The sequence below is a fragment of the Pinus tabuliformis genome, chromosome 9 (genome assembly GCF_031772625.1).
Source record: "Pinus tabuliformis cultivar Carrire ecotype Pingquan chromosome 9, CPIR1, whole genome shotgun sequence".
Lineage (NCBI taxonomy): Eukaryota > Viridiplantae > Streptophyta > Pinopsida > Pinales > Pinaceae > Pinus > Pinus tabuliformis.
Genome location: NC_142307.1, coordinates 422,884,925 through 422,902,515, shown reverse-complemented (window position 1 = coordinate 422,902,515; position 17,591 = coordinate 422,884,925). Strand labels below are relative to the sequence as shown.

Below are 17,591 nucleotides of genomic sequence, written 5' to 3'. Positions count from 1 at the left end.
CGTCTTCGAGGTCGGAGTTTGTCTCGTCTTCCTTCCTGCCTACTTCACTTTCTCAGGCGCTCACTCATTTTGTTTCACACATGCTAACTAGAGTGTCTAACTTTTCCATGGGATCTGCAAGAGAATGGCCTCTGGTGATTAAATGCTATTCCTCCTTGTCTGCTGTTTCAGCACATATCAAATTCAATCTTCGATGGTTTTTAATTTATTTTTTTTCGTGTGCAGAAGAATTTAATGGTGCCACCAGTTCCAGTTCCTCCTGCGCCGCCCCCTGCTCCCCGTCAAGATGAATTAGATATAGTTTTGGCTAAAGCTGCGAACCCAAACAAGACAGTAATAATCACGGCCTTGAATGGGGCCTGGGCTAAGCCGAATACCATGATTGATCTCTTCCTGGAGAGCTTCCATGTGGGTGAAGGGACACGGGAATTAGTGAACAATTTGCTCATTGTTGCTTTGGATGCAAAGGCCTACAACCGCTGTTGTCAAATTCACTCACTCTGCTACTCTTTGAAGACAAGTGGCGTTGATTTCTCTGCAGAGAAAGTGTACATGAGCCACGATTACTTGAAAATGATGTGGAGGAGGCTTGGCTTCTTGGCAGAAATTCTGAAACGTGGTTACAGTATGGTTTTCTCGGTAAGTGGGTAAAGAATGCTGGGAAATTTGTATGCTGTTCGGTTTTTTTTTAGTTTTAAAAGATTTGAACATAAGGACACTGACGAAATTTCTGATTTTAGGTTTAGGAATATTTTGGAATTTGTTGAGTTTTTGGTTTTTTTTAGTTTTAAAAGATTCAAGAGATTAAACTCGATTTCATATTTTAAAAATATTTTGGAATTTTAAATTATTTGTTTGAATTACCTCCTTTCCATAAAATTCTGAAACATTGAATTTGAAAAAATAACATGTATTAAGTTTTGCAGGACTCTGACATAATGTGGCTGCGAAATCCCTTCGAAAGGCTGGGGGAAGATGCAGACATCCAGATCACATGTGACAATTACAATGGCAACCCTTTTGATGTCATGAACGAGGTGAACACAGGATTCATGTACGTCCGTTCCAATGAACGAACCATCCGTTTTTACAAAGACTGGTATCTATCAAGACGCTCTTTCCCGGGCCAGAAAGAGCAGGACGTCTTAAATATTCTAAAGTCCACAACCGGATTTGCTGCAAGGGGTATGAAATTTATGTTCTTGGAAACCAAGTATTTTGGAGGATTCTGCCAGAGGAGCCCAGACTTGGTTGATGTTTACACCATGCATGCAAACTGCTGCAAAGGCCTGAAGGCCAAGCTCATTGATCTGAGAATTGTACTTGATGACTGGGCGGAATACAGAAATCTCACTGTCAATTCATCGTCTCCCAATCTGGGAAAATCATGGAGACTCGCTGATGCATGTATAAATTCTTGGAGACTTTAAATTATTTGTTTTGGTATGCTCATTAGGATTCTCCACGTCGCAAGTTTTTAACACGTCGTCACCCACGTTTATTGACTCCATATATGTTTCATACAATGCCTTTCACCACGGAAGTATAGGCGGGAATATTGACGCCACAAGGAAATAACAACCCATTTTTTAAGGCAGTTTGACAACTCAGCGATTTGTTTTCTACATCAGAGTAATACCACTCCGTAGTGGTTTCAATGCTGTTTGATGTGTGATGACACAGGTATAATTTCGGATATATGCACCATTTCGACTGCCACCAAATCCTGTGTTCCACCACATGTTCACGTTAATCTCGCCCTATCTTTCCATGTGTGAAGCAGAGAAAGCGCATCCAACCAATTTAGGCACAACCGTCATTAAATCGTAATTCACGGCGACATTGAATCACATGTTGGCACACATGTTAATGAGAAACTACCCATGTCCAAAGATAATTAACATCATTAGTCAGTTACCAAATAAAAGAAAATCAACGTGAATATCTAATCTTGAATTTAACAATAATATTTTCTAATCTAATCTTGTCCTGAACATGAAACGGGTCTCTCGATGCGATTTTTCCCGAAAATTTTTCATTAACAAATAATATTTTCTTGTTGGATTGATTTTTGTGACTTTATAGTAAGAATTGATAAATCAAGGAATGATTCTGACCTTCACAATTTAGACTTTCCACCTCAAATTGATCAATTCTCCCAACAAACTGGCTCTTTTGGGAAACATATATTGATTCTTTGGTTAAATTTGGGGACAACAAATTTTGACTCAAAGTCTTGCAATCGGGAGAAGCATTAATCGATTTGTAACTCAAAAGGAAGAGATCAAGGATCCCAATCATCTTGTTCGATTTGTAATATCTCTAATTAGAATCAGTTTTGATCAAAGTTATTTTAAAGGCAAAGGTTAATGGGGAGTGACAAATCGGATCCATATCCCTTTCGTTCTGAAAAATATAATGTGCAACCGAATCATGCAGAAGACCTCTTTGTATAAAATGATTAGATTTCTGAGGGTAGGAATTTCTGTTACGGTCTTCATCCTTCATAGGAATTTCTGTTATGGTCTTCGTCTTTCATGCAAAATGATATCCATTTGTGTATAATGACTATGAATTTGTAGAGCCATTTCAGGAAAGTTCATCCGAGGGAGGGACATGAATTTGAATAGGAATGAGCTATGTGCTAAACTAATGGAAAATTGAGGTTAGTGTAAAATGTGAATCCTTTCAATTTGAATAGGAATGAGCTATGTGCTAAACTAATGGAAAATTGAGGTTAGTGTAAAATGTGAATCCCTTCACCCCTTTCGTAACAGGTGAGGCGATGAATATTTGTGATTGAGAATTTGTAATTATTTAATATTCTTAGTTTGAATATTTGTGATTATTTCACCCTTCAATTACTAGCCAAACTCATCCTGGTCTTCATTTTTGTTATGGGGGTCCTTCATTTTTATGAGCTGAATACATATCTATAAATGCATTTTTTTATCATTTTTCCAATTTTCATACTATTATGCAATTGAGAATTTGTGATTATTTAATATTCTTAGTTTGAATATTTGTGATTATTTCACCCTTCAGTTACTAGCCAAACTCATCCTGGCCTTCATTTTTGTTATGGGGGTCCTTCATTTTTATGAGCTGAATACATATCTATAAATGCGTTTTTTTTATCATTTTTCCAACTTTCATACTATTTTTCTAATTTAAAAAATCTATCGGCCTCTTTTTGCACTTTTTAGGGCAATTGCTAGTATAATCTAATTTAATTGTAAATTAATTGAAATTGTTTAATGGTAAAAGTAAATTAAAAAAAAATGTAAAGTAATTGAAAATATTGTGTATTAGAAATAGGAGGATAATTTTTTAAAACAACTTCAAAGTTAAATTTGAAATTATATCTCATTTATGGATTAAAAAAATGGAATTATATTTTAATTGATTTATAAATTAAAAATATAAATTTAACTAATTAATTTAATTTTGTACTAATATAAAATGCTAATTCATTTTTAATTAATTAATAATAAAAGATAGAGTTTTGCTTAAAAAAAATAGAATTCCCAAATTATCTTAAAGACAAGTTATTAAATAAAGAAACATGAATCTTTGGCCCAAGATGTATAAGAGATACTAAAATTTAAACAAAATATGGAAAACAATACATACATTTAAATAATGTCAAAACAAAGTATCTAGATCTTGGCATAAACAAATTAGGTTATTTACAAGTAAGCTCATTATTTCTCTTCTTTATTCAAAGAAGTGGGGACTAGATGTTTTGTCCCTATCTTCCATGTTCTTCTAATTTGGCATAAACAAATTAGGTTATTTACACGTAAGCTAATTATTTCTCTTCATTATTCAAAGAAGTGGGGACTAGTTGTTTTGTCCCTATCTCCCGTGTTCCTCTAATTTTTGTCATATTTTCTCATGGAGCGACTTACAGTTAGTCATAATAGTTGCGTATAAATTGTGTTTGTGTATTTTAAAGTAGGTGAAATAGATTTATGCAATAAAGTGTTATATTGTAATCTAATTTAATTGTAAATTAATTGAAATTATTTAATTGTAAAAATAAAATAAGGTTTCTAGCTATATGATTTTAGCTATTTTTTGCTTTTGTATTTTTAAGAAAGCTCAAATTTGACAAATGAATTTGCAAGTGACTTTAGTAGAACTTGAATAATTGAATTCCAAAAAGGACATATAAGGTGGAAGATTTTCGATCAAATTGTAATGCACATGAAAAATGAGACATTAATCGCTTATCATTTATGACCCAGAACTATTTCTATTATACTTTTATCCCAACAAAAATAAGGTTGGTTTGATGAGATTAGCCAAAGGTAGGCATTATCACAGTCATAATCATTGCATACATAATTGAGGTAGACACATAACAACACTAAAGAAAAGCATTGGTTGGTTAATTGTCAAATTGTAATGCACATGAAAAATGAGACATTAATTGCTTATGACCCATAATTATTTATATTATACTTTTGATGAGATTAGCCAAAGGTCAAATTGTAATGCACATGAAAAATGAGATATTAATCTCTTATCGCTATTGTAATGCACATGAAAAATGAGACATTAATCGCTTATCGCTTATGACCCAGAACTATTTCTATTATACTTTATTCCAACGGAAATAAGGTTGGTTTTGATGAGATTAGCCAAAGGTAGGCATTATCACTATCATAATCATTGCATACATATTTGAGGTGGACACTTAACAACACTAAACAAAAGCATTGGTTGGTTAATTGTCAAATTGTAATGCACATGAAAAATGAGACATTAATTGCTTATGACCCAAAACTATTTCTATTATACTTTTGATGAGATTAGCCAAAGGTAGGCATTATTTATTATACTTTTATCCCAATGGAAATAAGGTTGGTTTTGATGAGATTAGCCAAAGGTTCATAATCATTGCATACATATTTAAGGTAGATGCTTAACAACACTAAAGAAAAGCATTGGTTCGTTAATTGTCAAATTACTTTTCTATTATACTTTTATCTCAACGGAATATGATCCACAACTATTTCTATTATACTTTTCTATTATCAATTATTATACTTTTATCCCAACGGAAATAAGGTTGGTTTTGATGAGATTAGCCAAAGGTAGGCATTATCACAGTCATAATCATTGCATACATATTTGAGGTAGACGCTTAACAACACTAAAGAAAATCATTGGTTGGTTAATTGTCAAATTGTAATGCACATAAAAATTGAGACATTAATCGCTTATGACCCAAAACTATTTCTATTATACTTTTGATGAGATTAGCCAAAGGTAGGCATTATCTATTGTACTTTTATCCCAACGGAAATAAGGTTGGTTTTGATGAGATTAGCCAAAGGTTCATAATCATTGCATACATATTTGAGGTAGATGCTTAACAACACTAAAGAAAAGCATTGGTTGGTTAATTTTCAAATTACTTTTCTATTATTCTATTATACTTTTATCCCAACAGAATATGATCCACAACTATTTCTATTATACTTTTCTATTATCAATTATTCAGAAACAATAAAATAGGGTTTCTAGTTATATGATTTTAGCTATTTTTTGGTTTTGTATTTTTAAGAAAGCTCAAATTTGACAAATGAATTTGCAAGTGACTTTAGTAGAACTTGAATAATTGAATTCCAAAAAGGACATATAAGGTGGAAGATTGTCGATCAAATTGTAATGCACATGAAAAATGAGATATTAATCGCTTATCACTTATGGCCCAAAACTATTTCTATTATACTTTTCTATTATACTTTTCTATTATGCTTTTATCCCAATGGAAATAAGGTTGGTTTTGATGAGATTAGCCAAAGGTAGGCAACTATTTCTATTATGCTTTTCGAGAACTATTTCTATTATACTTTTATCTCAACAGAAATAAGGTTGGTTTTGATGAGATTAGCCAAAGGTAGGCATTATCACAGTCATAATCATTGCATACATATTTGAGGTAGACCCATCACTATTTCTATTATACTTCCCAGAACTATTTCTATTATACTTTTATCCCAATGGAAGTAAGGTTGGTTTTGATGAGATTAGCCAAAGGTAGGCATTATGACAGTCATAATCATTGCATACGTATTTGACATAGACGTTTAACAACACTAAATAAAATCATGGTAGACGTTTAACAACACTAAAGAAAAGCATTGGTTGGTTAATTATCAAATTACTTTTCTATTATACTTTCCCAAAACTATTCCTATTATACTTTTTTATTATAAAGCATTGGTTGGTTAATTGTCAAATTACTTTTCTATTATTACTTTTATATTATAAAGCATGGTTGGTTATTTGTCAAATAACTTTTCTATTATACTTTCCTAGAACTATTCCTATTATACTTTTATATTATAAAGCATTGGTTGGTTAATTGTCAAATTACTTTTCTATTATACTTTCTGAGAACTATCTCTATTATACTTTTATCCCAACGGAATATGACCCACAACTATTAACTATTTATATTAGGCTTTACTATTATACTACAACTATTTCTATTAAACTTTTCTATTATACTTTTATCACCCACAACTATTTCTATTATACTTTTATACCAACGGAATATGACCCACAACTATTTCTATTATACTTCACTATTATACTGCAACTATTTCTATTATACTTTTCTATTACACTTTTATGACCCACAACTATTTCTATTATACTACAACTATTTCTATTAAACTTTTCTATTATATTTTTATGACCCACAACTATTTCTATTATACTTTTATCCCAACGGAAATAATCCCAACGGAATATGATCCACAACTATTTCTATTACACTACAACTATTTCTATTATACTTTTATCCCACGACTATTTCTATTATACTACAACTATTTCTATTATACTTGACCCAAAATCATTTCTAGTCAACTTTAGTATCAAAAGCAATAAGTTGGCTTTAATGTGATTGGCTAAAGGTAGCTATTATAGCAATTAGAACACGCATACATATTTGAGACGCACTTAACAATGTCAAAACAAATCTTCAACGGAATATGACCCACAACTATTTCTATTATACTTATATTTGAGACACACTTAACAATGTCAAAACAAATCTTCAACAGAATATGACCCACAACTATTTCTATTATACTTATATTTGAGACACACTTAACAATGTCAAAACAAATCTTCAATGGAATATGACCCACAACTATTTCTATTATACTTTTATCCCACAACTATTTCTATTATTCATTTCTATTATACTTGACCCAAAATCATTTCTAGTCAACTTTAGTATCAAAGGAAATAAGTTGGCTTTAATGTGATTGGCTAAAGGTAGCTATTATAGCAATTGGAACACGCATACATATTTGAGACACACTTAACAATGCCAAAACAAATAGATATTTGAGACACACTTAAAAATGTCAAAACAAATACATATTTGAGACACACTTAACAATGTCAAAACAAATCTTCAATAGAATATGACCCACAACTATTCCTATTATACTACAACTATTTCTATTATACTTATATTTGAGACACACTTAACAATGTCAAAACAAATCTTCAACGAAATATGACCCACAACTATTTCTATTATATTACAACTATTTTTGTTATACTTATATTTGAGACACACTAACAATGTCAAAACAAATCTTCAATGGAATATGACCCACAAATATTCCTATTATACTTTTCTATTATACTGCAACTATTTCTATTATACTTTTATCCCACAACTCTTTCTATTATACTTTTATCCCAATCGAATATGACCCACAACTATTTCTACTATGCTTGACCCAACATCATTTCTAGTCAACTTTAGTATCAAAAGCAATAAGTCGGCTTTAATTTGATTGGCTAAAGGTAGTTGTTATAGCAATTGGAACACACATACATATTTGAGACACACTTAACAATGTCAAAACAAATACATATTTGAGACACACTTAACAATGTCAAAACAAATCCCGGATGCGGGTGAAAGGGACAGATAAGAGGACGATGGCAGCGGGAGTAGTCGGCGCGTGGAGTACGTCCTGCGCCATCTGGCTTCACCTGCGGTTGGTATTCAATACTCTGGAGAGCTCATTCAAGGCCACGTTAATGTGGCTCGACGTTTTACACAGGTTCCCCTGCTCAAATCTGATGGCGTATACCCATTTCAGCTTTGTTCCTTTCTCTCGCATTTTAGGCCTCCTCGCAGGTGCTATGCTCTGTTCGGTGGAGGTTTCAGGTTTCCATGGTATTCAGGCTCGTGGAGTAACTTCGGTGATGGTTTTCCTGGAACGCCACAGCCCCTTCAGCGTTCTCCTCAGCTGTATGCCTTCCAGCTCTCTCAATTCTCCGATAATCTTGTTAAATCTCCCCCTTCCTGTCTCCCCTGTTCAGCATAGCATTGTTGTCTGTCCTGCTCTTTATTCTCTGGGCAACATGACTATCCTGCGACAAAGAATGGGTTGCCGCAGGGGTGGAGTTCGTGGTCGTCCCTTGCGCCATGCCTCATCCTCTTCCGCGGATACATTCCCTGGCTCTTCTTCTGAGAGTCATCCTGCTCCCAGACGTGGGCGTGGTCGTGGCAGGGGACAACGGGTCGCAATATCGAACCCCCATCATACTCATGAGCACTCGGCCCGCTTTCAAATCCCCTGCACGCTAAGCAATCATTCTTTCATTGCCACTGTCATGATTCAGCTAAGTGAGGGCGCAGCAGGCATGGTTTCGGCAACTCCACATGCTACATCGAAGCCGGGGGAGGAAGATTTGCCAAGCACCTCTCAGAATCAGTGCCAGTAGTGTGAAGTTCCAAAGAGTTCTGCTTTCCAGGTTAAGCCTATTGTGGCGCGTTCAAATCTTCCAGGTGAAGGGGGTCCGCCAAAAGAAGAGGGCCTTCCCTCTGATGATGACGACCTCTCCAGTTTCGGTTGTCGAATTGTGGAAGAATCGCCCTCCACTGCTCATGATGCTTGATCAGGTTGTTGTTCTCTTTTGAAATTATCGTGTCTGTTCAAAGGAAATGCTCAGTTGTTTTATGTCTATGTTCAGTTGTTTTCTGTCTATGTTAACAGTTCGAGTCAATAGTATCACCTCTGTTAAGCAGTTTTGGAACTCCAGTCAGTCTGCATTTTGTCATGGCGGTTCTGGTTTAAAGGCTCCAGTAATAGTCCTAGATCTAGGCAGTCTAATGCTTGTTTCAGTGGATTATTTTCCAAATTTGTCATGCGAGAAAGCCATTTTCCAGGCTAGACCTCTTGAGGCTGCCACCTCGTTGTAAAATTTTTTTGTATCAATAATAGGAGTAGACTTATTCAAAAAAAAAAAGAAGCATATTTGAGACACTCAACAATGTCAAAACAAATCTTCAACGAAATATGACCCACAACTATTTATATTATATTTTTATATTATACTTTTATCCCACAACTATTTCTAATATACTACAATTATTTCTATTATACTTATATTTGAGACACACTTAACAATATCAAAACAAATCTTCAACAAAATATGACCTACAACTATTTTAATTATACTACAATTATTTCTATTTATACTTTTCTATTATACTACAACTATTTCTATTATACTTTTCTATTATACCTTTTATCCCACAACTATTTCTATTATACTACAACTATTTCTATTATACTTTTATCCCAACTTAATATAACCCACAACTATTTTTATTATATTTTGCTATTATACTTGACCCAAAATCATTTCTAGTCAACTTTAGTATCAAAAGCAATAAGTTGGCTTTAATGTGATTGGCTAAAGGTAGCTATTATAGCAATTAGAACACACACTTAACAATGTCAAAACAAATCTTCATTATTCAAAGGGGTGGGGACAAGTTTTTTTTGTCCCTATCTCCCTTGTTCTTTTAATTTTTTCCATATTTTCTAATGGAGCAACTTATAGTTAATCAAAATAGTTACATATAAATTGTGTTTCTATAGTGAAATACATTTATGCAATAAAATGTTATATTATAATCTAATTTAATTGTAAATTAATTGAAATTGTTTAATGGTAAAAGTAAATTTTAAAAAATATTAAAGTAATTGAAAATATATTATAATCTAAATTAATTGAAATTGTTTAATGATAAAAGTAAATATTAAAAAATATAAAAAAATATTAAAGTAATTGAAAATATTGTGTATTAGAAATAGTAGGATAATTTTTGAAAACAACTTCAAAGTTAAATTTGAAATTATATCTCATTTACGGATTTAAAAAAATGGAATTATAATTTAATTGATTTATAAATTGAAAATATAAATTTAACTAATTAATTTAATTTTGTACTAGTGTAAAATGCTAATTCATTTTTAATTAATTAATAATAAAAAATAGAATTTTGCTTAAAAATAATAGAGTTCCCAAATTGTCTTAAAATACAACTTATTAAGTAAAGAAACATGAATCTTTGGCACAAGATGTATAAGAGATGCTCAAATTTAAACAAAATATGGAAAACCATACATACACTTAAATAATATCAAAACAAAGCATCTCTATCTCCACATAAACAAAATAGGTTATTTACGAGTAAGCTAATTATTTCTCTTCATTATTCAAAGAAGTGGGGACTTTGTCCTTATCTCCCTTGTTCTTCTAATTTTTCCCATATTTTCTAATGGAGCAACTTATAGTTAGTCAAAATAGTTAGATATAAATTGTGTTTGTGTAGTGAAAAAGATTTATGCAATAAAATGTTATATTATAATCTAATTTAATTGTAAATTAATTGAAATTGTTTAATGGTAAAAGTAAATTTAAAATATATATATATATATATATATGTAAAGTTATTGAAAATATATTATAATCTAATTTAATTGTAAATTAATTGAAATTTTTTAATGATAAAAGTAAATATTAAAAAATATAAAAAAAATATTAAAGTAATTGAAAATATTGTGTATTAGAAATAGGAGGATAATTTTTTAAAACAACTTCAAAGTTAAATTTGAAATTATATCTCATTTATGGATTAAAAAAATGGAATTATATTTTAATTTATTTATAAATTAAAAATATAAATTTAACTAATTAATTTAATTTTGTACTAATATAAAATGCTAATTCATTTTTAATTAATTAATAATAAAATATAGAGTTTTGCTTAAAAAAAATAGAATTCCCAAATTATCTTAAAGACAAGTTATTAAATAAAAAAACATGAATCTTTGGCCCAAGATGTATAAGAGATACTAAAATTTAAACAAAATATGGAAAACAATACATACATTTAAATAATGTCAAAACAAAATATCTAGATGTTAGCATAAACAAATTAGGTTATTTACAAGTAAGCTAATTATTTCTCTTCTTTATTCAAAGAAGTGGGGACTAGCTGTTTTGTCCCTATCTTCCATGTTCTTCTAATTTGGCATAAACAAATTAGGTTATTTACACATAAGCTAATTATTTCTCTTCATTATTCAAAGAAGTGGGGACTAGTTGTTTTGTCCCTATCTCCCGTGTTCCTCTAATTTTTGTCATATTTTCTCATGGAGCGACTTACAGTTAGTCATAATAGTTGCGTATAAATTGTGTTTGTGTATTTGTATAAATTGTGTTTGTATATTTTAAAGTAGGTGAAATAGATTTATGCAATAAAGTGTTATATTATAATTTAATTTAATTATAAATTAATTGAAATTATTTAATTGTAAAAATAAATATTAAAAAATATTAAAATAATTGAAAATTTTGTGTATTAGAAAAAGTAGGATAATTTTTTAAAATAACTATTTTAATGTTAAATTTGAAATTATATCTCATTTATGGATAACTAGCATTTGCAACTAATGTTGCAAAGGAAACATCGTAAGGCATAGTGTGTGGAAGAATATTGAAATGTGAATGGGATTTTGTGGGCTTTTCTGAAAGCAAGGATCGATGATTCCGAGTTTTAATTTGAGGAAGCCATGCCGAAAACCGTTGAAATGGAATGCAAGTAGCCATAAATATCCATTGAACTTGTTTAGAGACCTTTGTTTGTAGTTGGTAAAAACTGTGTAGTTAAAGGTGAAGGTAAACGAATGAATCCACACGAACAACAACCGGGTATCCATATTGATTTGGATAGGGTTATTTAAGAAATCATTATTCAAACGGGAAATTAAATTAATATGAAGATATATTGAAAACATGTATTATATTCATTAAAATCAATTGATTTTGTTAACAAAATATGTTAAAACCCATTGACAATGAATTGGTTGTGAGGACATAAACTATCAAAATGGTATTTGATCTTGAAACATACTTTTTTAAGTTTGAAATGGAAAATACAAATAGTTGTGAGGACATAAACCATCAAAATGGTATTTGATCTTGAAACATCCTTTTTTAAGTTTGAAATGGAAAATACAAATAGTGAATTGTAACATCCTTTTTTAAGTTTGAAATGGAAAATACAAATAGTTGTGAGGACATAAACCATCAAAATGGTATTTGATCTTGAAACATCCTTTTTTAAGTTTGAAATGGAAAATACAAATAGTGAATTGTAACAGAAGAGGTTCGAGAAGGAATATAATATTCTAAAGAACATTGTGCTTGTCATTCCATATTTGAAGTTGTATCAAAACATGTTGGAGGCATCGAAGACCTGAAGACGCAGTAATGGACCTGCAAAATGTATATTTTGTTAGAATTAGTAATATCTAAATCAGTTGTGGAAATTTTTTAGTAATACTTTGCAGGTGAGTTGTGTTAAAATGAATTTGGAATGAATGGAAATGAAGTTACCTTTGCCATGGGGATTTATATATTGTTAGTGGAAGATGCATGGTGAATAATGGCATATTGAACACCATTGGAGGTTTATGTGTAGTTGGAGATGCATATTTTTTGCTTGCCATTCTACTTGTAGTTGCTTAGGTATGCTATTTCTGAGTCCATGTGTCTTGTTACAAAAGAAAGAAAATGTTAGAATGAGATGTATAGATAATATAAAGACATTCTAATATTTGCTTAATTATTAATATTGATTAAAGTTGGTTGTTGTTGAGAGATATGAAAAGTATGTTATGAAATGGAATGAGGTAAATAAATGGAGGAAACCTTTTGGTGATGTTAAAGTATGGGTTGGAGCAGATTATCTGGAGGCGGCATTGAACAGAGAATTTCTTCTGCGTGTTTTCTGCGAGCAATGTTTTTGTTGTCCTTCATTTTACTGTAACGTCGAAACTGAATGCGAGGCTAATCCGAAGATCTTGTAGAGAAGGTACTCTTGAAATTGTTGTGAATGTGAGACCTTGATGTTCTGTTTTTCCAATGTCAATTGTTGCTTTTGGAAGTGTCATACCTTGAGATTTATGTATGGTTAAAGCCCAAGCCATATTCAATGGAATTTGTGCACATCCATTTCTTTTTACTGCTGGAATAGGCATGTGAGTGGGGTTTCTTTCATCCCAAGGAGGCCTAATGTATTTGGGAAAATCTACGACAAAAAATGTTGGAATTTGTGGTGGTGCAGTTGATTCTTTGTAAAAGATGGTTACAATTTCTCCGAGGGAACCATTAACAAGTCCGGATGAAACCCAAAGGTTGGAAGTCAACATAACTTTTTCGCCATTGCATAGTAATACAATTCGCTCAAGTTGCTCGTCTTTTGAGGAAATGTTGGAATATGTGTTGCCATCTTCAGCAATGGATCTTGCGATTAGAGTGTTTAGAGATTTCATCATTTGCTTATTATGGACCATTGTTTGAGAATTTGTTGGAAATAGATGCATGGAATCATGGAATGAACATATTTCTTCTTTTGATAAAAAGGAATCTGTATGTGACATGAGTACGTTGTAGTCGTCGATTATTGGATTTGCATCTCTAATGTTCTGGAGAATGTTCCTGAAAGTAACCTGTGCGATGTTGTCGCCTTGTTGATGAAATATTGTGTCTAATGTGATGACTGTTTTGAAGGTGTTCCACAGTGCGCTTCCATGGCTCGTCCCTGCATATAGAGGTATGTCTTTGACGGGTGGTAGCTGATCGAGATCACCAACCAATATAATGGAACAGCCACCGAAAGGAGTGTTTCTTTGCTATGGAAATGCCTCTCGAAGACGTTCATCAATATGGCTGAGAATCTTTGGCCCAATGAAGCTCATTTCATCGATTAATATGTATCTTATATGACTGAGTTCTTCTTGGAATTTTGCAAGAGCATTACCTTCTAAGGGCATAAGATCCTTTATAGGAAGGTGCAGAGCAAAATGGATTGTCGATGCTTGTATGTTGAAGGCAGCAACCCCTGTAGGGGCGAGGAGCATGATTGGTGAAGGTTCTGGGCTTGCAAAGGCTTATGAGCATATCTTTGATGCAATTGATAAGGAGGGATTTTCCGATACCAGCAGTGCCTTGTATTATCATTCTGAGAGTGGGTAAATAATCCTTCTTAGCAAAATGATTAGAAATAATATTTAGAGCTTTTCTTTTCATTGGAGATAATGTTGTAAGGGTCGCCAGGATATGTTGATGTGTTTGAAGAATGCGGTGGATGGAGCGGCTATTCTTAATGAATTGTATGGCATTATTTTGTAGATCTAATGGGATAGTGGTATGATTCCAATTATGGGTGTCATCAAAGCCACGAAGACCAAGCATGTCAAGGTCATTTATGAGAAGCTCATTTGTAGGGTGTAATTGGGAAAGTAATTCCCATTCATTTATTTCCATGGTGTCTGGAGGATTGGTTTCATGAATAGTTGAGGTATCATTTGCGACAGATTCAATATCAGATAGTGTGCGGTGTTGATGCCAAGGTTTGTAGAATGGACGAAATGTTTGCTAATTTGTGATGAATTCTACAGCAGAATCTCCTATATCTTGTATGATATGGCTAAAAGGTTTGTATAGCATAAGTTCAACTCTGCAAAAGTTAGCGTAGCAAGGTTCAGTTGTGGATGGTATGGAGGAGTAACGTGGTATGACCCGAACAATAGCTTTTGTAGGTCTTTGTTTCCATTTGTTTGTTTTGCAACGAGGATCATATGACCAGGATCTTGCTAATTCTATAAGTGATGTGGATTCTAGGGTAGAAGGGCATTGGATATATGTATCTATGATGTGTGGGGATGTAGTGGAGGTGGTGTTCGTTTGTGGAAGGCGCATAAGAAACTTTTGGTTTACATTTAAAGAAATGAATGGTCAACTACATAATGTTAATGGTAATTTTTGCAGCATATGGTAGGTTTCTTGTGCTCCAATGTCACGATCAACAAGGGTTTCTGCAAGAAATTTTTGAAATGCGGATGTTGCTGGGTCAGCAATGGGTGAAGCCAGGACAATTCTACGTAGCATGTGGTGGAAGCTTTTAGATTATTTTTTTTTCTGCTTTGGATGCATATTTGACGATATATTTTTGTACAACGTGTATGGAGAGTACTGGTTGGCAGTCAACATTTGCACACCAAATAGATAGGATGGTAGGGTTATGGCTATTGAGTCGATTGTCGTTGCGAGCAGGGGTGTATGTTTTTTGGCCATTGGAATCAATGAATAAGGCCGATTTTGGATGTAATTCCCATGGTTCTTTATAACGACATTGGAATGAGGATCCATTTTTTCTTAGGCATGTGCTTTCTAAGCATTTTGTGTGACGTTCAACACAATTGATGAGTTGTTCATAGTCATTGAAAGGATTGGTTCTGAAGATTTGCGGTGTGGACAATAGACAAGGGTCTTCGGGATTTGTCCAAGCAATTGGTTGGTTTGAAGTCGAAGGAGTACGAGGGTTCCAAGCAGAAATATATTCGTCGAAGAATTGCCTTACAATATCAACTGCTTTTGTGTCTTCCCAGTTGAGGTTTTCCATATCAGGTGCATTTTCTATCCAAAGGAAACTATGTATGTGCACAGATCCCCTATGTTGCCATTCATACCTGTCAAGTATGCGTTTTTGTAAGATAATTTTGTAATAGGTGAGGAATGTTGTTTTGAGTTTTTGGAAAACAAATGCGGTAGAATGCGTACCTGTACCAGTAATCTTTTGTCTTCAAGTGTTTCTCTAAGATAATCTCACGAAATGCTGTGAATCTATGGTGCATATATAGTGATGTTAAATGTGGGTTAGAGATAATGTTATCATTTCTCCACTTTTGTTGTTTTGCAATATCAGAAGGTAGACATCTGGGCATGATTGCATGAAGATCAGGCCATTTTGTATCAGCTGCACTTAATGTGAAGAAGAACGTTGGGCAACCGAGTTGAGATATCATGTCCGTTAGTTCATTTTTAGCTTTGTGCCAAAATGATCTTGTTCCAGGTAAAGAGCTACCGAATCGCATGACTTGCTCTACCAATTGCTCATCTGGAAATTGTTCTAATCGGATGTTCAGATCTTGAATAGATATTGGGAAGTTATCTGTGATGTTCTTTTTCACAAAAATCGATGTTGTTGCTTGACTGCGATGTCGCATCACGAGATTATATATGTAATAACGAAAGCGTGGGTGCTTTCCAAATCTGTTATCGTAGTAACGTATGAGATGAAGTGCATATTCATGTAATTACACTGCTTTCATTCTTGGCTGATTTGGCATTGCAGCTCCTGTCGGAAAAAGGGTGGGGAAAGCCATAGAGAGTAGACCTTCTGTGTTGTATTCATTGATTGGCAATAAACCAATTGTTGGCCATTCAATTGTAGCATCAGATTGGTGGTTGTAAGCATGTAAATAATGGTAGATTTCTTGGATTTCTGTATTTTTATTAGGTATGATGGGTACGAATGATGATGTTTGGTTTACGGATGGGTCTGCAGAATCTTCGGTGAGTTCATGTGGTGGTTCAAGTGAAAGGTGGACAGTGGTTTCTGTAGTATTGGAATGGTGAAGGGAGGAGGAGACATCGGTGGGGATTGCTGGTAAGGATGCTAGTGCATTGTTATCAATACGAACATCAGGGAAAATTTTAAGAACCCCCCCTAAATTTATAAATATAATAAATGGACGAATCTCCATGGTATATAGGAAAAATGGAAGGCGATTTTATCAATAATATAATATGTATATATAATTTTTTGGCGAATCCCTCACCAGGCATGGCGAATATTTTACTCAATTATAAAATCTTGTAAGATCTTGGCGAGTCTTTCACTAAATAATAAAACTTTGTAAAGTCCTAGTGAATCTTAGCATAGGCTACATGCTGGTTTAATTCCCCCATTTAAATAGGCTACATTCCAGGTGAATACCATGGGTCAATACCATGTGCCATTTTATTTTTATTAATTCTAATATTAGGGTTAATAATGGTTTTTTGCATGGTATTAATAACAATCTAGTCCATGGTATTTGTCGCATAGTATTTTGGCCATAGGTTTCACCTAAATATAACCCATTTTTTGAGTGTTCGTAAATATAAGGTGACTTATGGAGTAAATATAAAAAAAATGTTTTATTTGTTTACCATACCTCTCGTTTATTTATATTTTTATTGATTTACCATACCTCTTTTACAAATATGGTATTTGGCCCATAGGATTCACTTAAATAAAACCTCTTTCTTGAGCCTTCATAAATAGAACGAGGGTTATGGACTAAATATAAAAAGAGGTTTTATTTATTTACGATACGTCTAGTTTATTTATATTT

The 17,591-nt window shown here is 32.8% G+C and overlaps 1 protein-coding gene across 1 annotated transcript; it reads left to right on the top strand.

The window, feature by feature from the left end:
- Positions 1 to 230: 230 nt before the first annotated feature.
- LOC149148952 (uncharacterized protein At4g15970-like) lies at positions 231 to 1,430 on the top strand. Its single transcript, XM_089440961.1, has 2 exons — positions 231 to 639; positions 927 to 1,430. Exons 1-2 carry the CDS (start codon positions 235 to 237, stop codon positions 1,428 to 1,430), a joined length of 909 nt encoding a protein of 302 aa, XP_089297087.1. The 5' UTR covers positions 231 to 234.
- The last annotated feature ends 16,161 nt before the right edge of the window (positions 1,431 to 17,591 follow it).

Excerpts from the sequence above, each read along its gene's own strand:
- LOC149148952 (XM_089440961.1), top strand. The coding sequence starts at position 235 with ATGGTGCCACCAGTTCCAGTTCCTCCTGCGCCGCCCCCTGCTCCCCGT. Across the intron at positions 640-926 it reads GTTACAGTATGGTTTTCTCG|GACTCTGACATAATGTGGCT; the intron begins GTAAGTGGGTAA and ends TAAGTTTTGCAG.